At 45.5% G+C, this 20,999-nt stretch overlaps 2 protein-coding genes across 2 annotated transcripts in view; both read left to right on the plus strand.

Moving 5' to 3' along the window:
* LOC146752310 (cytosolic carboxypeptidase 4-like) overlaps positions 1-18,842 on the plus strand; it is a 268,713-nt gene extending 249,871 nt beyond the window's left edge. The window contains exon 5 of the mRNA XM_085532005.1: positions 18,341-18,842. Within this exon, the coding sequence (XP_085388131.1) occupies positions 18,341-18,344 (4 nt within the window). The 3' untranslated portion in view covers positions 18,345-18,842. The remainder of the gene's footprint in view (positions 1-18,340) is intronic.
* LOC146752318 (obscurin-like) lies at positions 4,702-8,825 on the plus strand. The gene is made up of 4 exons (XM_085531930.1): positions 4,702-4,815; positions 5,716-5,985; positions 6,671-6,937; positions 7,148-8,825. Exons 2-4 carry the CDS (start codon positions 5,868-5,870, stop codon positions 7,453-7,455), a joined length of 693 nt encoding a protein of 230 aa, XP_085388056.1. The 5' UTR covers positions 4,702-4,815; positions 5,716-5,867; the 3' UTR covers positions 7,456-8,825.
* Positions 18,843-20,999: the final 2,157 nt, after the last annotated feature.

Here is a 20,999-nt window from a genome sequence, read left to right on the forward strand (position 1 = left end):
GTCCTCTTGATTCTGCCATGAAACTGTTTTGGGGAGGATGAAATGAAATGCTTACAAACGTGCAGCTAAAATGATTATTTGTTTTTAACAGTGTTTCATCCAGCTCTTGCCCTACGACTACTTTTATAATGAGCTGTCCATAGATGTCCAACTGTGATTTGTACAATGTGCAACACTGCTCTACCAGTTGATATTTCAACAGTAGTAGTTACAGATCTCTACTGTGGCTGCACTGAGGTTTGGTTGTTGGTGTCCTAAGAACTTTTAGTCAGAGGCATTGCACTTGCCTTTGGTTTGTTGAATCCCATGTTGACGACCATTCGTTCCATGTTCTGTAAATGTAATGACCAGTCATGAATCCATTGATACCTTTCTAATTGTACGTTTCTCATTAGTCTGAGAGTTTAGCACGGAGGCAGATCTCTCAGTCCAACTGCAGTAGAGATTGCTCTGGTGTCAGTATATTCTGCACAAGATCTGGTAAATTTTAATTAAAACTCCAGATAGCCATGGGCACATCAGCTGCATTCTGAGTGACCATTAGTGAGCTGGCTGATGACAATGGTTTGTCTTCTGTTTTATTTGTAGCTGCACTCTACTGGTTTTTCTCATAAGTCAACTTGTTCTCTGTTAACTTTACAGTTTTTGTCTTGTATTCTGAGCTGATCAGGACAGGGAATCTGTTTTCTCCTCTTCTTTCTTATGGCAGTGAACACATTGGAGCTTAATCCTGGTCAAGGTTTGGCATTTGATCAGCTATGTGGAGGAGCAACTGTACTGGGAGTCTACTGCCTTTCTGCTCACGCAGACCTGGTGTCCTTGCAGGGCATAGCTTGCGTTCTGTTCCCTTGTAAAGGTTGCAGTCTTTGCTCTCTCCATCTTGGGGCATTCTGCTCCTTCAGTCCCTGGTGTGCAATATATCTCTGCTCCTGTAGTAGACAGTTTTGCTGCTGCCTGTGGTGTAGACTCTAAACTATCAGCTCTTACTGTTCCCACACCATGTTGATGTGATTCTGGGGCCTTTGGATCTGTTCCATGAGTTGTGTAGCTCATGCTTTTGGCTCAGGAAATTGGCAGTTTCAGCAAAGAATGGATTAAAGACAGGGTAGATTTGGGAGGTATCTGTCAGAGAAAATGAAATATGAACGCTGTCAGAAAGACTATGGCAACAGCTGGAATCAACCAAGTTAATCCTCAGCAGCCAAAGCCAGCCCATGTCTTATTGCAGAGGTGTAGGGAGAAAACCCAGAAATGTACTGCTTTTCCGCTTGAATTTTGCTAGCTGAGGGCTATTATTAGCTGTTTGACTCAGAAACCAAAGGTTTTCTGTTCTCTTTCAGACCTCTGGCTGCACAGGGTAATGTAATACCTCCTCCTCTGCCATACGTGGAGAGTGCTTGCCTAGCTACCGTTGCTGTATTTCTCATGTGTACCACTGTAACATGACGTGCAAGTCCAGCCCTCACTGCAAAATGATGTGGTGTGAAAGTCAGGAGGGATTATGAGTACTCTTGGAGTGGTTGGCTCTTTCACTACAGAAATCCTCATCTTACCAGCTTCTCCCAAAGTGCAATGGCTTTCTGAGCCTTAATTGATCCTCTTACCATTGCACTCAGAAAGCTTTTCTTCACTTCATAATTGAGCTGTATTTGGCTGATCTCCAGTGTAGAGTGGAGCAATATCAAAAAGACACACAGATGAAGATCTGTCATTGTCTTCATTCGAAGAAATCTGAAAATTAGGAGTCCGAGCTGATAGTAAAGACTACCCAGAGGGATGGGATGACCATATGGACTGTGCTGAGGATGCATTATAATGTGTGATAAACACTGTGAAGCAGTGTTGCTCTGGGAAATGGCCCAATACAACATAAAGCAACTTTTAATGTCTTCCAGTCACAAGCTGTTCATATCTAATGTATATTTTAATCAGTGTTTTCCAGTTCCAGAAGCAGAGGATGCCTTTATCAACAAGCAGAAGGTGCAGAAGGAGGTGAAGGCTGCACCAACAGAAAATGCCACGCTGAGCTGCGAGGTGGCCCAGGAGAAGACGAAGGTGAAGTGGTACAAGGAGGGGAAACTGATCACCTCAAGCAAGAAGTTCAAGGCTGAGTCAGAGGGCAAACAGCGTCGGCTGGTGGTGAGCCAGGTGGAGAAGAAAGATGCAGGGGAGTACAGCTGCGAGGCTGCTGGCCAGAAACTCACCTTCAGGATTCATGTCACAGGTAAGACAGGTGTTGTCTGAAATACAGCAGAGAACAGTAAAGTAAAATCTAGTTTCTATTATACAGTGATCCAGGTGCAGTAGTCTGTGCTGAGATTTTTTCCCTAGACTTGACTGCCTGGGTTTGTAGAAAGTATTTGGGTTTAGTCTCGCACAAAGACCTGTTTCAGTCTGTCTGTAGAATACTAATTACTGATATATATGTACAATGGAAGCAATATTCGAGATATTATTCAAATCTCTCCTGTGCCTGAGATCCCAAACTGTAATTCTTGTTCACCGAAACATTTGACTAAGCTAAGTATGTGCAGTGAGGCTGGAGTGCATGTTGTACGTGCAGCCTTTCATGGCAGGAGAAGCAGGAACTTCTCCTAGTAGTACACTGCCTTTTTACTATGCCTTTATGTTGGAGGCTGCATCTGGATAGGTGAGTCTGCTACACAGTAAGAGACCTGGTAGAGCTGACTATTCCCAGAGCTCAAAGTAAGATAGATATCTGCAAATCACACACAAAGAACAAAGGACTGCGTTGGTGAGCATATTTCCTTTGTGCCTTTGACAGTCACAGTTGTGGCAATAGTAGAGGCCATGAGGAGTCTGTTCAGGAAGCCAGGAGTACTGTTCTGGGTCATGAAAAGGCAGCCAGTGGTTTGACTATCACATGTTTATGTGTTTTGATTTTCACAGTGGGTCTTAAGTAAAAGGAACTCAGGTTTTGGTTGCCTGAAGGTCAGATGTTCTTTTGGGTTCAATATGTTTGCATAGTGACTTGCAACCATAGGACTGGTGTTCAAGGACCCTCTTGGTTCCTTCAGTTCCTAGGTTCTTTCTTGCCTAGATTTGACACTTTGTTTCAACAGAAGAGCTGATATTCTCTAGTGAAGGCTATTAGTTTGGGCACAAGTGGTAACCTAAACCTGTTCCAACCTGTACATACAAACCTGCAAGATGGTCTCATTTCAGTCCTTCTGTTTTTCTTTTCTTCCCTCAGAGCCAAAACCTGTGTTTATAAACCAGGAGAAGGTGCAGAAAGAGGTGAGTGCTGCCCTGGCAGCAAGTGCCTCCCTCAGCTGTGAAGTAGCACAGGATACAACCGAAGTAAAATGGTACAAGGATGGAAGACTGCTTGCCTCCTCCAGAAAGTTCAAACTGGAATGTGTGGGCAAAACACGGCGTCTGGTTGTGGAGCAGCTGGAGAAGAAAGATGCTGGAGAATACATCTGCGAGGCTGCTGGCCAGAAGATGACCTTCGAGCTGGAAACAACTGGTGAGCATTCGCTTTGGGAACACTAAGCAGCTTTGGTGGGATGTGGACGTGGGGGAATGGGTGGTTTCATTGACATGAGAGAACAGGCAGTGGTGTTGTGAAAACAGATGGATGATGCTCAGCCTGGCTAAATGACCTTAAAGATTCATTCCATTCTATTGTTTTTCTACCCTTAATTTTGCTGCAAAGGTTTTAGAATAAATGAGATTCTGGTTTCCATAAAACTGTTTGCAGGGAGCTCCTTTGTAACTAGTAAGTCTGTCTTTAGGTTCAAGGGCAATAATGCATTGACTGTGTTGAAGAGAGAAATGACTCAGGAATGGATGATGGTTTAGAATAAAACAAAATCCTACTTATTTTCTATGTAAATATGTGTAAGGAAAAGATGCTGCGCTCAGTTCTGGAAATACCCTGACAAATATATCTCTACTGTTTCACAGCTGGAGATATCAAGATTGTTAAACCACTGGAAGATGTGGAAGTGAATGAATATGGGAGTGCATATTTGGCTGTGATATTTCACACGATGAGGTTCAGAGCCAGTGGAACAAAGATGACAACAAGCTGAAGGCTGATGACAACATCAGAATGCGTCAAGATGGTAGGGTGTAAGAGGGGGATCTTTCTCCTGAGTGGGGGGTGGGTTGGAGATCAAGCAGAAAGTACATCTGAAATGAAGAAGGTTCAGAAGGGAGTTCCCCTTTTGTTTTGGGACTGAGGTTAGGGTGGAACAAGTGACATGGTGGGAAGCTTAGTGTGGGAAGTGTGATGCTATCCCACCATCCCACACTGCTGGGAGCAGGTAGGAAATGAGTGCAGTTCTTTCCAAAGTGGGGGTGAACAGGGCAGTCAGTTCACCTCTCCAAAGAGGTTTTGCCTGACAGTGAGTGTGATCCTTCTGTATCAGGTACTTTGAAGGTGACGACGGCCACATTTGCTCAGTCCTTGTAGAAGCCATATTTAGATTACACTTTGGTAGGGATGTGGACGTGGGGGAATGGGTGGTTTCATTGACATGAGAGAACAGGCAGTGATGCTGTGAAACCAGATGGATGATGCTCAGCCTGGCCATGTGCCTCAGAGCTCTTTGCTCAAGGAAGCCAAGTGTAGTTGTGGGTTTGCTCTCAAGAGCACAGTTTGGTAGGGATGAGTTGGCGGTTGGACTAGATGACCTTAGTGGTCTTTCCCAGCCTTAGTGACTCTGTGGTTCTCTGCTTCAGGAAAGACCTACTCGCTGACTTACACACGTGTCCAAGTCTAGGATGCCACAGAAATAAAATCTGTTGCAGAAAAGGCAGAATCTCGTGCCCATCTTACAGTTAAAGGTAATTATGGTTCAGATGATGATTTTGCTTAAATTATCTTATCTTATAAACCAGCTAACATCCTTTGCTTTAATGTCAAGGAAGTTAAACACCACCAGGACCTTTCACAGAAATGCAAACTCCTACCTACCTACCTTTCTGCCCAAAAAATATCCAGCTTATCTTTTGGAATTTACTTTTGCTAAGTAAAACAGATTATTTTCTTAGCAGGTTTATTTTCTACCTTTCGACTTCAGATTTGTGTTTGAACGTTTTGGGATAAAAAACATAGCTTGACTTTTTCTTCATTTTCTCTGTTTGTTTGAAAAGATCTCAGAGTTGTTTTTTTTTTTAATATATACAATGTTAGGGTATATATATGATGTTAAGTGTGGTAAAGAAAAAGGAGACATTTGAGGTAGCACAGTACTCAAGAGTTCAGTCCCCAGCTTTGCCACTGTTACAATTATAAGGGCAAGAAAATCCTGGAAAATGAATTTCTCCTAAGTAGAGCCATTACATTTGAGCTACAGAGACCTTTACTAGGAGAAATCTTGTTGTTCAGAGCTAAGTTGCTGTATTTAACCAAAGTAAATATCAATGTCCATGTTTCAGTGAACCTCTATTCCATTTCGTAATGCGAGGAGTTTGATATCGGGATGGGAAGGTCATGGTTTGATTTGGATGTTGGACTGGGAATCAGAAGATCTGGGCACTCTTCAGGTTGTCAGTCTTATTGTCTGACTTCTTAACAACATTCCTTACTTTCTATTATTTTTTAATGATGTTTTAAGGCATTTTGAGCTGATAGGTGTAGTGTTCATGTGCAGTAATGCTGACGTGAGTAAGTAGGGTGATAATGTAAGGGTTTTTTACATTCCTTCTAAATCTCTGCTTTCTCTTGTTCCATCCTTCTTAAAGAGCAATCCATTAATCTAGTAAAGGAGCTGTGTGATGAGTATTTGACTGAGCCTGAAGAAGCCAAATTTGAATGCGAGATATCCATTCCATCTGTGAAACCTCCCAAGTGGTATCTGCGTGGGGAAGTCTTACAGGCTGGCAGAAAGTTGATTATGCAGCAAGAAGGCACCATCCACCGGCTGAGCATACTGAAAACCATCACTGATATGACTGGCACCATTCAGTTCTCAGTTGGCAAATCAAAATCCACAGCCAATCTGCTCATCAGAGGTAACATATCCTGGCTTGGTTTACATCATGAAGATGAAGAATTAATTAACGTACAGTCTTCCTTCACTGGGGTCTTTGAAATATTGTGTGTGTGTCTGGAGGGTCTGCTCCATTTCCAGTTCAAAGTCGTTGGACACTAAATGAGACAGCTGCATCTCAGTAAAAGATCTGTTTGAATATTTGTAATGTGCTTACTATTCAGATCTACAGAGCTGAGGTTTTGTCCTTGGCTATACCAAAGAAGTCAAATCAGGTGAAATTAATTGTATTTCTGAACTAGACAAGTTTGAGTTTGGTAGCACCTAAATTTGATGCAGTTTGTCATTGATTTCATCTGAAAGAAACTTCCAGGCTTTTTATCTGCTGTTGTCCCCAGCGTAAGAGTCTCCATTCACATCGTAAAGTACTTGTTATATTTTCAACTCACTCTTATTTGAATAATTGCCTCAACTGGGAGCAGTTTAATAAGCAAGAGCTGGACCTTGCATTTGGTATATAGTATACAGTGTTACTTTATGGAAATGTAGTCAATGGCATTCCCTATAGACAATCGTTTGTTTTATCTTTAGAGTGGTTCAAAGAACCATCGTGAACATGACATTAATTGAAATGGAGTAGACGCAAGAGACTTTCCTCTTCTTCCAATTGTCCTCATCCTTTCTTCTCTTCCACCCCTGCTTTGCAGATTACCATATACAAATCACCAGGAAGTTGGAGGACAAGACAGATTTGGAACGTCATTCTGTCATCCTGTCCTGTGACTTCAGGCCTTCTCCAAAGGTTGTGAAATGGTTCCAGGGCCACACACCCATTGAGCCCTCTGAGAAGTACAAGATCAAGAGGGATAAGCATTCAGCAGAGCTCAAGATTCTGAAGCTGAAGCCCGATGATGCTGGTGTGTACAAGTGCAAGGCAGGAATTGCAGAGACTGAGGCCACGCTGACAGCTGAAGGTATGAGCAGGGAGGGTGGCCTCTTCCATGTCCTATTTCACCTCAGATTTCTCTTCTTGAGGTTGATTTCTGCCGTTCTCTCCTGCTAACTTTATAAATGTATAATCTTCACTGAGAAGATTACACAAAGATCATCTAGTCCAACCATTCTACCACATCCCAGTATGATTTATAGTAACAGTGGTAACAGTTCACCTTGTTTCCCCACAGCCCGCAATGTAGAAGTGAAGAAGCACCTGCAGGATGTGGAAATTGAAGAAGAGAGCTCTACTGTCTTCTCCTGCGAGCTGTCCCATGATGACAAGGACGTGGAATGGTTCCTGAATGGCAACCTCCTTTACACCAACAATTGCAATGACATCAAGAACGTTGGCAATTGCTGCACACTGACAATGAAGCAGGTTAAGCCTGAGGATGCTGGCACAGTGACAGTGAAGTCAGACAGGGTATCAGAAAGCGCGCGCCTGAAGGTGATAGGTGGGTCTGATCACACCCCTCCTGGATGTAAGAGATGCTAAGGAGCTACAGTTCATTCTATTGAGCAGCAATCCTGCTTCTAAAGCTCACCACTATGGGGTGACAAGTCATCAGGGGCTTCTTCCAGTGGAAGGTTCCATTGCAGCAGATATCAACGAAGGAGGATGGTTTTGGTGTCCTGCCAAAGCATTCCATTGCTTTTTATCATCATTTTACTTAACACAAGGAGAGTTACAGGAGCAATTTCTTTTACTGCTTCAGTAACATGCAGTGTCAATGCTGTTGTCTCCAAGGATTTATGACTGCAGCGAGAAATCGTTCAGTGTGTGTTTTGCCTCCGGGATGACTAATGACCAGGCTGTGAGCAACCTGATCGAGCTGTGAATGTCCCTGTTTATTGCAGGGGAGCTGGGCAAGATGGCCTTTAAGGTTCTCTTCCAATTCTAAGGAACTCATGCCTGAAGTGCAGAAGTGGATTCTGCACTTCTTCATCAGTGGATCCACTTCTTCATATCCTCCCCATGATTACACAGGAAATACAACAAAAGAACATGCATGGTCTTACTGTTGTCATTTGCTTGAATACGAAGACGTCTCTTTTTTATGGTAGAGATTTTTGATGATATGAGTCGGGAGGAATTCACGTTGTTTAGCTTTCTCAATAGGCGATCGTGGGAATCCTGGTCTCCATCATCTGGTACCACCGTGGATTCATCTACATCAGGCACGAGTGAAAGAATTAAAACACAAAACAACCACCAAGGTGAACCCTTCCAAAAGGGGGAAAGTTCCAGTTGCTGCAAGCCACCGAGGTAACCAATAGAGGGGCCCTGATCCCCCTCATGCCATCGAGATGCTCTGGCACGGGATGTGCCTCAAACTCAAAGCTCCTTCCCACCTCCCAAGGAAAAGCAAAACAACCCATGCATCTCCAGCAAAGCTGCCCAGCAGACAGCAGGGAATGCAAACAGCTTCTGGCTGCTCCCCTGCACTCCCGTCCTAAGTAAGTGACCCTTCGAGGACTGGCTGGAAAATCAGTGCATGACACACGTGAGTGTGCACAGAATTGTGCAAAGCAGTGGGGATCCATGATTGTGTGTGTGTGTGTGTTTGTGTGTGTATTTGTGCATGGATGGTGTTGTACACACATTTGTGTCCATGAGTGCACAAACCAGTGGTGTTGCTCAGGTGTGTGTAGGTCTGTGGGTATGTGTGCAAGGACAAGCATGCACATATATGTACGTGCACAGGGGTGTGCAGAGTGTTGGAGCTGCACAAGGACATTGTGGTACCGGTGTGTGCGTGCACTTTGGGAGTGAAAGGAAGGGGTTACACATGTGTCTGTGTGTGTGTGCACAGGGCTGCACTAAGGGATGTGGTTGTGTGAGTGTGTGTGAGCACATAGATAGTGCGTGGATGCGGTGGCACAAATGTGTGCTTGCACAGGGCTGTGCTGAGGAGTTGGGCTGCACACAGGTGCACACAAAGGGATGTTTGAACCCTTTGCCCCTAAGAACAGTTTTCCAGTGTCCCTCGTCCAAGAATTCTTTGAACAGCCTGCAGCTGACTCTCCTGAAGCTCAGGGTCCTGACTTTGCTTTTTGCCAGGCCCGCATTCCTTGAGATGAGGAACTCTAGGAGGGCATGGTCACTACAGCCCTGACCACCTCCAGTCTTAACCCCTGCTGTGCAGCATGTCCAGTAATGCTTCCCTTCTGCTTGGTGTGCTTAATGCTTGGCCCACAAAGTTATTGTCAGTGCACTCCAGCAGTCTCAGACAGCTTGTAGCCAGCCATGCTGATTTCCCAGCCTGACTGGAATCCCCCATCAAGTTGATAGTCAGTGAGCGCAGTGCTTCTGGTAGCTGCAGTAAGCAGGGCCCATCAACAGGCTCCCTTGACCAGGCAGCCTGGAGCAGACCCTCACCTCCAGAAGCCCATTATTGGTTCAGTCCCGAATTTTACCCGCAAGTTCTCAACGTGATCGTGGCTGTTCTTAGTCCTTTGCAGTCAGCTTCTTCATAGAGAGGGCAAATACCTTGCCCTCCGGAATTCCATAGTAACAATCATGTCTCCTTTATGTCAGGTGAGGTGTTTTTTGTTGTTGTTGTTTTTTGTTTGCTTGTTTGTTTGTTTTCCATTTTCTAGGTAGAAAATTTAATTTCTGAGCCAGGAGAAGAAGAAGTGCAACATGTAACAATCTTCCTGGCACTGTGCAGTTTGCATGAGTAGCCAAGTGCTCCTCAGGTAACGTGTGCTGCAGAGCTGACCTTGGTGGCAGGGGTTGGGTCTTCATTTTCTACCTGTCACATGGGAACATAAGAAGACTCTTCAGAGCAGGAGCTGCAGAGGAAGATGAATGGCATGAGAAGGTAAGGCTAGGAACCAAGGACACCTCCAGAAAGAACAGAAAAACTAAGTCATTTAAGATGCATGATGGCCGTGTGATACTGTCCGTGACTGGAGGGGAAGCACATGGCTAGGAATGACTGATGGCTCTGGTGGGATGAGTGCCTACGTGCGCCGTAAAGGAGAGTTTGTGGGATGTTCTGTGGACATGTGAAGGCTGTGGGAAAGTTAAGAGAGAAAACGTGTGAATTCACAGAAGTGGTATTAGAACCTGGAATAAACCATTTGGATCACTCACATCTGAGTCCGTACCAGATTGTCGCACTGTCAGAACCTGAGGCCTGGGATTTTCCTTTAGTAGTGCCAACTGCCTGTTGTAAATGAGAAAAGATATTACTAAACATAGCTTCCCTCCTTGTAGGTTTGATATTTCTGTCTTTGCATTCCTTTAGCACCCAGGGTGTTGATGCAGCTGCACAAATCCGCTGTACTGTCCTCCTGTTTTGCATGGAAGAATGGTAAAATGGCAATCTCTGGGTGAAATTTTGTTCAGGCGTTTTCCTTTCTGTGCCCCTAGGAAGCAATGGCTTGGAAATGGCAGTGCCGCCTGGGAACCCACACAGCAACCCAGTATCTCATTGTCTGGGTCTGTGAAAAACCACAATGATGACAAAAGATGTTTCAATTCTGTCTGTGCTGTCAGTGCAGCCCTGAGGAGCGGTGTGGGCATGGCATGGCAGGGAGAAGGGATTTCCCTTCCAATGGGAAAGTGCCTGTTCATGTGTTGGTATGTAACCGCTCCATGGCCTGCTCCATGTGCTTCTGAATGGGCAGCTCAACTTTTGTGTCACTCAGCCACCTGTGGCAGAGGTCAGGATTAGTGCCTTTCAAGGAGCTGAGAAGCATTTCTTGCTCAAGTCCTGCTTCCAAGCTTAACCACCTACAATGAAGTAGATGTTGTTTTTCTGGTGTCCTTCAATTCCGTGTCCGCATTTTCCCAAAAGCAAAAGAATTTGGAGTTAACCAGCTGCAGTGAAGTGAGCGATTTCAGTGCCTATTTCTGATGGTGGCAATGAGTTCAGAGGTCACACTTAATTGACGGTGCCTGTTTCCATTCTGACAAAGGCTGTAGTTTCAGCTGACTTCCCGAGGCTGCCATGTGTGGTGGTGACACAGCCTTGGGCTTGTGCGTTTGCATGACTCCCACCTTTCCTTTCTGTGTCTTGCAGGTCAGCTGGTGCTGGAAGCGGCCGGTATCTGAGTAGGAATGAAGGTGAGTGCAGGAGCAGCTGCTGAGGGGAGGAAGGAAGTCCATGCTAATGAGCTCTGAAGCATCTGCGGGTCCGGTACCAGAATAGGCAGCAGTGATGCAGGGGGCTCCTCGGCAGGAAGCTGGCTGATCCAAATGCTTGCTGAGAGTTTGGAAGCCCAAACCCTTATGGTCTCTGTAAGGGTGGTTAATAAAAAGATATTAACCAAGATGGTGGTAAATAGCCTAAGGTTATTAGCAAAGGGAAACTCACCAATATCGATACCTTGACTAGAAAGCTGAGGCAGCCTCAACTAGGGAGCAATCTCTAAGACATGCTGTCTCAGTGGTGGTCAGCCTTTAAATGAGGTCTCAGAGGAGGTGGAGTCGAGGTCCACCCCTTCTGGGAGCACAGCTAGATTACTCTCACCTGTGCTCCCGCAGCTGACCCAATACTTGCCTCAGCTGATTAATCAGAGGTTCAAGCTGTGATTTCCCATACAGTCTCTAAGCTGAAGGCAGCATCTCCTTGATCTGATGGTGGTGTGCCTGAGTGAGGGAGTGATCCAAGCTGGATGCAGAAGAGTCATCTTAATTTCTCTGCTATTTTACTTCAGATGACACCTATTGGGTGTTGGTTTCTTAAAATTTGGATCTAGGAGGTGGTCTCTTCCTTTGCTTCTGATGAAAGCACAGAAGTGCAGCAGGAGTAGAAGACAAAGAGGTTTTCTTGGTGACAGGAACACCAATTATTTGATTCAAATGTGTAACTGATGTAGATGGTGAAGAACAGATCTGCCTCAAAGACATGCTTGATCACATAAGAAATGAGCATGTGATCCAAGACAGGCAGCGTGGCTTTAGCAGGGGAAGGCCATGCCTAACCAGTCTGGTGGCCTTCTATGATGGAGTGACGGCATTTGTGGACAAAAGGAAGGTAACAGATGTCATTGACCTGGACTTGAGCAAGATCTTTGACATTGCCCTCCACCACATCCTTATCTCTAAACTGGAGGGATGTGGATTTGACAGGTGGACCACCTGGTGGATAAGGGATTGGTTGAAAGGCCACAGACAGAGGGTGGTGATTCATGGTTCTGTGTCCAGGTGGAGGCCGATAACAAGTGGTGTCATCCAGGAGTCTGTCTTGGGACCAGTGCTTTTTTACATGGTTATCAGAGACACCAATGATGCAATGGAGTGCACCTTCTGCTGTTTGCTGAGTGGTGCGGCTGACGCAGTGGAAGGAAGGGATGCCATTCAGAGGGAGCTCAACCGAGAGGTTGGCCTACGTGAATCTAATGAGGTTGAACACAGCAAAGTGCAAGGTTTTGCACTTGGGCTGGAGGAATCCCAGGCATTTCTACAGACTGGGAGGAGCAGTCCTTAAGAGAAGCCCCACAGAGAAGGACCTGGGGGTCCTGGTGGATGAAAAACAGAACGTGAGCCATCAGTGTGCTCTTGCAGCTCAGAGAGCAAATGGTCCCCTGGGCTCCATCAGAAGAGGGGATGGCCAGCAGGGACAGGGAGGCGATTGATCTTCATGATCCTTGAGGTCCCTTCCAACCCGGGCCATTCTATGATTCTGTGATTACACTCGCTGTCAGAAAGAATGGCAGCTGTACAGAAGCTGGATATATTTTGGGGCAGTTCTTGTAACCAGTTGATTTTAAGACCTTGCCTGAGTCAAGAGTCTAAATTGAGTGTCAGAAGAAAGCTGGTAAAGTGGCTATTGCTCATTCTTTTTCATTTGCTGATTCTTTCATTCGGGTTCCTTTTCCAAAGGAGATTCTGGTGATGGAAGCAGTTGAAGAAAGAACCAAAGCAGCTCTTGCCAAGAGTGCTTGAAGTCCCTGTGGAGAGAAGCAAAGAACTTGGGCTTCCTCTGGGATGCGCCCCACCATGTCTCAGGAAGGAGACAACTGCTGTTCCACTTTCTGCTCTGTGTGTGGAAAGGTACGTCTGGGTTTCTTCTGCTTGTTTTTTCTTTCTTTTTCTGGCTTTGAAGGAGAAGGGGTGGAGCAACGGGAGACTCACTGGTCGTTTGTTACCTCAAGAACAGGATGGATTCTGCATTGAATGTGAAAAACCTGGGCTATTAGCATGGGCATGTTTCAGGCTGGACTTTTCCTTCTTGGTTTCCTTTTGGCTACAGGGAGACAGCTGTCTAAAGGTGTGTTTTCAGACCCACTCTCCAAAACCATGTTTCATTGTTGCAGGTGGTTCAGTGTGCTCTTGCAGGGTAGATGCTGTAGTTTGCTGTAGAATCTGAATGGTTTCTGTTCCTAGGGGAGGACTGGGAGGAGGTAGTGAGAAGAGAATTCAATGCCTTAGGTGTATCTTAGTGAGAAATGTTGGCATGAGGTGCTGAAAGTCTTGAGTTGTCAAAGGCCAGTGAGGCTCAGACTCCTTAACCTGCTGGAGCAGGGTGGAAGCAAGGAGTGGGCACTGCCGTCCCACAAGCGGCACTTGGTTCTGGTCTGCCAGGTCTGTGCTGGCCTGGATTTCTTCTGAGAAGTTTGTTGGAGCTGCTTGGAGTAGTGAAGGGTGGGGAAGAAGTGCTGCTCAAGAGCTAAGGCTCTGCATGATCATCTTGGATGGTTTTAACCATGATATCTGAAGACATAGTTTCCATCAGAATGATCCCAACATTGTGCGAGTGTCTCAGATGTATGAGAGCACCCGCCTCCTCCAGCTGAGCCATAGGAAAGCTAACTGTGCCCAGTAATTACAGCTTCTGCAGATTGAATATGCTTCCAAGTGTTTTCCTTAGTGATCAATAATGTCCCAGCACTCTGAGATTCCATCTCTGGCACAGTCTGGAGCATCTCTGCAATCCTTGGTTGCTGGAGGGCACGTGGTGAGTGCATGGACAGGGTGGCACAAACGCGTGCGTGTGCTGAGGAGTTGGGTTGCACACAGGTGCACACAAAGGGGTGTTTGTGGAAGGTGTAGGCACGTACGTGTTCCCAGGGGTGGTTGGCACATGTCTGTGAATGCAAAGGAGGGCACACGATGCAGTGCGTGCATGGGGGTGTGCAAAGCAGGCAGGGTGGTGAATGGGTGTGCGTGTGCACATGGATAGGGGAAGGCTGGGGTTACAGGTTGACCTGTGCTGAGGTGAGTGGGGGCTCACGGTGTTGCTCAGTGGTAGATTTGTTCACACTGAGTGCTAACAGGAAACTCGCACACCCTTTTTGTTTCAGCTGTGCCAGCACTGTGATCCCTTGCTGCAGGGATGGGGTGTTGGAAGGATGGTGTGCGTGCCGAGCTCCCATCTCTTGCAGGAATCAAGTGTAGAGCAAAAGGGATGTTTGGGCCAGGTGACTGTAAGAAGGCTGGCTGCTTTGGATGGTGGTAGCTGATGGAAACAGGTGCTCTGGGGACTGTTCAGCTTTTAACAGAAGACAGGGGTCCTGCAGCAAGAACGACTAGGTTCTCAAATGGCTTCAGACGTGCACACCGAGTACATCCCCGCAGACATTTACCGGTAGGTGGCTCTTGCAGAAGAAGATTCAAGCAGCAGAACCTTTTGCTCAGCTACAGCACACAAATGCTACAAAAGCAGGAACAACCTGCAAGCTCTGGGTCTGTTTGTCTTGCACAGGCATGCACTAACTGCGTTTGATGGTACCCCCCATCCTTGATTTCCTTCCCTGCTTCTTGTCTGATGACGCTGCTGAGCCAGGAACAAGCTGCCCAGTGTGGCAGAGCATGGTGCAGAGCTGTGCTGGGACCTCCTCCCCTTCATCTGCTGCAGATCAGTGCCCCACACGTGCCATTGGGATGCTCTGGCATGGGATGTGCCTCCAACCCAAAGCTCCTTCCCACCTCCCAAGGAAAAGCAAAGCAACCCAAGCATCTCCAGCAAAGCTGCCCAGCAGACAGCAGGGAATGCAAACAGCTTCTGGCTGCTCCCCTGCACTCCTGTCCTAAGTAAGAGACCCTACGAGGACTGGCTGGGAAATCAGTGCATGACACACGTGAGTGTGCACAGGATTGTGCAAAGAAGTGGGGTTCCACGAGTTTGTGTGTGTGTGTATCTCTGCTGTTACGAAAGCATGGGAAGACTTACTGAGTCCCAGATAATTACTTATCCTCAAATGATTTTTCCTGGCCAAAGTTAGAGCCTCTCACAGGTAATCGAGACCAACAGGCTGTTGTTGCACAATCAACAGGCACAATCTAGATGATCAGCTGAGGAAAATAAAGCATCATGCGAAGGGTACTAGATAAGTGAGCAGCTTGAGATCTGCACATTTATGTGATGCTCATGGTCTTAGACAATATTTGCCTAGAGAGGTCACATTGAATGAAAGCAAACTCTAAGATGAATGAAAATATGCACAGGAGAAGAAGCCTCTGAGGCTTCTCAAGTGTTATGACCAGAATACATAAACTCTGTTAAAGCAAACGTTTCTCTCTCTTTTTTGTGTTATTCCAGGGAGGCCTTGATTACCGCCTGAACACATGCTGTGGAAGCCCAGCTTATGCAGCACCAGAGCTAATCCAGGGCAAAGTGTCTATTGGCTCAGAGGGATGTAGAGCGGTGTTTGTTTTCCCCTCTTTCCCTTCCCTCTCCACAGAGCATTTAAAGGCAGTGGAGCTCAGGTAGGCTCTCTTGGTTTCCCTTCTGAATTCTGCTAGGTTGCATCGCTTGGTAGCTCTCAGAAGCTGTCAGTGGCCACAGACTAGAAAAGTGCAATTGGTCTCAGTTCACACAGCTGGCTGGTTTGTCTCAGGCTAATCCTGAACTACCTCAAGCGACTGCTTTGGTGCTCTACAGAACAGCAACTTCAGAGATCTCTTTCTATTACTAAGTGTTTGAAAGAGCAATTTGCTCTGTTAATTATCCATCATTTCTGTGCAGTCTGTTTTGTCAGACTTGTCTTTAGCTTCCAAGTTGTATGTGAAGAATTGTTTCCGTTGTAATGCACAATGAACTAAAAATTGAGAGATGAAAATGTGAAGAGTTTTTCCAGCTTTGATTTCATGTCTGGAATTTTGGAACCCACTACTTGCAGTTGTTAATCTGTCCAAACTGGTCTGGTTTGGAATGCCCTCGTACTTCTTGAATTGCTGTTAAAGGCGGAGCAATTCCTACAAGTGCCATGGCCCCACTGTTGTTCTAATTCTTGTTTCTTTGTTTTCCACACACTGCTTTTCAAGCCTCCTTTTTCTTTACAGTCAAAGTGAGAATTGCACTGTGAGGTGTCTGAACCTTGTTGTGCCTGTACATAAATAGAACAGCAGCAAAGCCTGACAGGTGACTGTGCTGACAGCTCTCGTAGCCAGTAACACGTAACTGTGCTAAATCCCTTGTGACGGCTTTGATTTCATTTTTGCCAGTGAAATCCTTGTAAAAGGAACTGCAGCAGTGTGATGAGCTAAGGTGAAGGTGCTGGTTTTAGTAGTGCTCTAAGCTGAGTGGAAGGGCAATTGAATGAGGGTTATATGCTTTCTCTGGGACGATAAGGTTTTATTTCCTGAGATAAAGAGCCAGCTTTTCATGGGCTATATGTGGGCTTTGGCAAGGGCAGACAATCCAGTCTGTCAGGAAGCCATTTGAGGTGCTTCAGGTTTGTAAGCTTGTCTTTTAGTTTTTCAGGCGGATATTTGGAGCATGGGTGTAGTGCTGTATGCTCTGCTGTGTGGGTTTTTCCTTTGGATGATGACAATATGATGGCAATCTACAGGAGGATACCAGTGGGTATCAGTGGTGCTAGAATACACTGAGAAGGGAAATAGCTGAGCTTGACAAGAGGCCTTGCTTTTCAGATGGCAGAACATGCTGAGCTGTGGGTAGAAAGGCCACAGCACAGTCTGCTGAATATTGTCCCTGTTTTTGCTGCTTTGTCTACCAGTATTTTGTGGATTTGGTTCTACGCTTGGTTGGCCTATGTGGCACTGTAGCCTGATTCTATACCATGATAGCATACAGAATTTAAGGAGAAGTATTTTCCTGCCAATGGGCTGGATTTTTTGTATCTGGTTCTTCAACTGGCTGCTCCCTATACTATCTGTAGTAAAAATATAGACACATCATTTGATTTCCCTGAAATGAATGTTCCTAAATGCCAGCTCTTCTCATGTCTACAAAGATCAAAGTTCTGCATTTGCTATTAGAATTTCCTCTTCCAGAATCAGGAGGTAATGTAGGACCCCACAGATTGCCTTCAGAATCCAACAGTTAGTTCTGTTTCCTTTCTGAGTGCATAACAACCTGAGCACATGAATTGAATGACGTGGCTTTTTAGTCTGGTACAAACTCTGCTGTACACTGAAACTTGGTCCATTTGTAAGCAGGACTTTGTCCATCTCTGCAGGACAGCAGAAAACCCTTTGTGCTAATCATGATGCCAAGAAGCAGAATGCGGCAAATGGCAGATGATCCAACTGCTTCAGGTGTTCATTTCCTTAAAACTGCGAATAGTTTTGGACTGAGAGTTTGTAAGCAGAACGGAGCTCTTAAAGCTGTCAGAGATTATTTCTGCACTGTTCAATTCTATCTGCCTAACATACATAGGATCTCAGAACTGCATTGCTTGAACTGGTGGAACTTGTTGAAGTGAACTGGGATGAGCAAGTTTTAGAACTTAGTCAGAGTGCTGTAAAAAATGGATAATCTCATGAGTATTAAGGTACAGGATTGCTATTTCTGCACTGAATTTATTTTTATTTTACATGGCTGTGATCTGAAAGTTGCTTGAAACGCAGGCACCTAGGCACTGTTGTGTAACTGAATTTCACACGATAGGTCCTGAAATATCCTGGAATCAAAAACTCTGACTTGTTTTAAGTCTGCTGCTTGAGTCTAATCAGGGTCATAGTGTCTGTGTGCAGTGTTTCTTTCCCTGTAATGCTCCACATCATTTCATTTTGGGAATATTGAAGGAAATGGACTATGTGCCATAACTGTTGTTAGAACAAAGTATGTCTGGTGTGATCTTATGCATAGGTTCTGTAACTGCTCTTCACAGCTCAGGTGTTTGACCTTCCTTTTGGTGAAGTGATGAAATACTGCTGGTTTCTATTTGTGCTTCTAGGCACCTTGAAGCTCTTAGGAATAGAACAATTGTCTCCAGTTCTTTTCAATGATATCATTAACAGCTCGAGTGCTGCTGCCCACTAGGTAGACCCAAAGAAGCGGATTACAGTGAAACAACACACGAGCTGGACCTGCACGAGGATCACTTTCAAGACAGTGGCTCTGTTGCTTGAAGCCTATTTGCTTCTTCCTGCCGCCACTCTATTACCAAGTATCAACAATCTTTCATGATTCAACTTGCAAACGTTTGACACTAACCCTTGTGTTTCTATGCCTTCCTAGGTGATTCGAGCCCTTGTCAACCCCAAAGATCCAAACCAAGTAGTGATGTGCAGTGTGTTTCCATCAATGGAGAGTTCTTATTAAGCACGAATCGCTGCAATTCGGATGACAGCCTTCCACATGGTAACAGTGATGGACACAAGGGGCTCATCCACGTTCATGCTCTCATATCTCCTGGCTCTGCTGAAGATGCTGACCTGAGCCTGCCAGACACAGCAGTCACCTGCCTGGATTGTGACCCAGCGCCTTTGCAGTGCTGCCCATCCCAAGCACAGCCCGAGTGTCCCAGCAGCAGCACCACCATGCAGGAGCAGGTCAGCATCAGTGAGGTGAAGCTGAGCATCTTAGATGGGGACTTAGAGTCAGGCTGCCAGTCCCAGGCACCAGGCAGCAGCACAAGCTCTGAGCCACTCTCATCTTGACAAGAGGAGTCCCATCTTCACCCCTGACCTCTCAAGCCCTCCTGTCTTTTATTGAATAAAGTCACTCTCATGCTCAGTCATCGCCTCGACTGCATTCTGAGTCTTCATTCACAGGGATTGGGATGAATGCAACAAACAGCAAGGCAGCTCAGCTTGCAACACTCTGGCTGTGGGGTTCGTGCAGGCAGAGCTCTGGGTTCCCATTTTGCCTGGCTTTGGGATGTCTGCAGCAAGATCTCTACCATTTTGTATGGGAGCAAATAATCTCTAGCATCCAGGTTGCTGCTCATGATATATCCCAGTCTTCCTGGCTGTTGCTTTGTGATAATTTTCAAAGCCTTCTGATACTCTTTGATGCCTTGGCTGCTCCCTAACACCTCTGTCCTCCTGCCATGTTGACTCATGTCTCCCACTTTTAAGCTGGCTTTGCAGATCATCTCCAGCCCTGTCATCATCACGCTGCAGCAGGAGGTGCTCACCTGGCCCAATGTCTGGCAGTACAGCTTGTTCTGCAGATGAGCAGCTGCCTCCTCATCTCTTCAGCTACAGTAGTTTTTCTCAGGGCAGTTAGATGCAGTCATGCTCCTCTGGATTTGGTGTGTTAAATCCATGCTGCATGGCAGCAGTCAGTGCAATACAAAGGTGTTCTGTGTGCCATAGCATTTCTCCAGGGGCTGCCAAAGGTAGAAGCACAACACAGCACCATCCTTCTGACAGTAATGTCTGTGAGTGTTAGACATGTGAGCACTGCATCATCCCCAGCGTGTCAGTGCTTTTCCACACCAACCTGACTCTCACACTCTGCACTGAATGTAACTCTGCTCTTGTGGAGACAAATGCTTTCTGTCACATCCTCCATCCCTGCAACCATTTGCCGGTAGGCAGCTCTTGCAGAAGAATCAGGCAGCAGAACCTTGTGCTCACCCTACAGCATGCAAATGCTATGAAAGCAGAAATAACCTGGCATGCTCTGGGTCTGCAAGGCTGCACAGATGGGAGAGGTAGATCGTGTTTTTGCAGTGGAGGTTTCCAGTATTTTCAGTATATAGTGTAGGCCCTAACTGAATGTATAACCCTCTTGTAAAACAGCTGTATAAGTAGTTTTTGCACCAAGAAAGTTGCTGAACAGAGTTAAGTTCAGACTGGGGGCATTCTGACATGGGGAGAATTGAGACAAGCACAAGATAAATACACAGGGTGGGTAGAGCCCAGCACAGGACAGAATGAATGTACTGACTTTTGGAAACATTGCCCTTCTCTCTCCGCAGAAAAGTACAAGGCAAACCTAAAAACAAGAGGTTGGTAATTGACCTTATATGGAAATGAATCCTAGCAACAGTCTGGAGGAGTCTGTGAGCCTGAGATGCTCAACCAATGAGAGCCATGAGAGCATCACCTGCATTGGGTTTAGGGCACAGAACAGAATTGATTTCACTGACTGGTGTGCAATTTCTCCCTTGCCAACAGGGGATGTGCGCGCAGTATTGCAATAATGAATAAGCACTGCTGCTATCGCTGCCATCTTTGCCTAACTAGAAATCTTTGACTTTGAGAGTTTCTCACACAAGGGGAGGGGGTAAGAAAGTAAAGAGGCACAGAAAACTAAGGAAAACTGTTCTTCTTATCTATAAAAATTGATACAATTGATGCTGTCATGCATTTTTTAATTTATTTTTAATTTTTGGCCAATGTCAGTTAGATTGTTTTAAAATATCCACACACCAAAATCTGACTACCAAGCAAATTTAATGAAAATGAAATGAAGGTGAGTTAGCGGAAAGCACAAGGCCATATTATATTAGGCTCTAGCAAATTTACAGGCAGTCACTGCACGAAGAGGTAGATCTGAGTTGCACATTATATGATTCCCACAAAGATTAAGGAAATCTGAAGCTTTCTATATATTTTTTTTATTCTTTTCTCATTTCATTTTTTAAACACCTGACCCAGACCCCAACCCTCACAGGAGCTGTAAAGATAACAGCAATAACCCGCAATGTAACTCTAATCCTAACCCTTACCCTGATTCTAAAATCGTCTCTAACTCCAAATGCAACAACAAAAATGATGCTAGAAGTTTGTAGCAAAAGGAACCTTAACCCTGATCATAATCCAAAAAACAATCATTAAGGTAACAATAATCTTTACCTTAAAAGTAATATTAATCAGAGCCCAGATGATGCCTGCATCCAATCAGAAGCATGCTTTGTATTATTTAAGAGTTGTATTTTTTCCAA

Source organism: Coturnix japonica, unplaced genomic scaffold (genome assembly GCF_054131305.1).
Source record: "Coturnix japonica strain WE unplaced genomic scaffold, WE-NBRP24 Scf046, whole genome shotgun sequence".
NCBI lineage: Eukaryota > Metazoa > Chordata > Aves > Galliformes > Phasianidae > Coturnix > Coturnix japonica.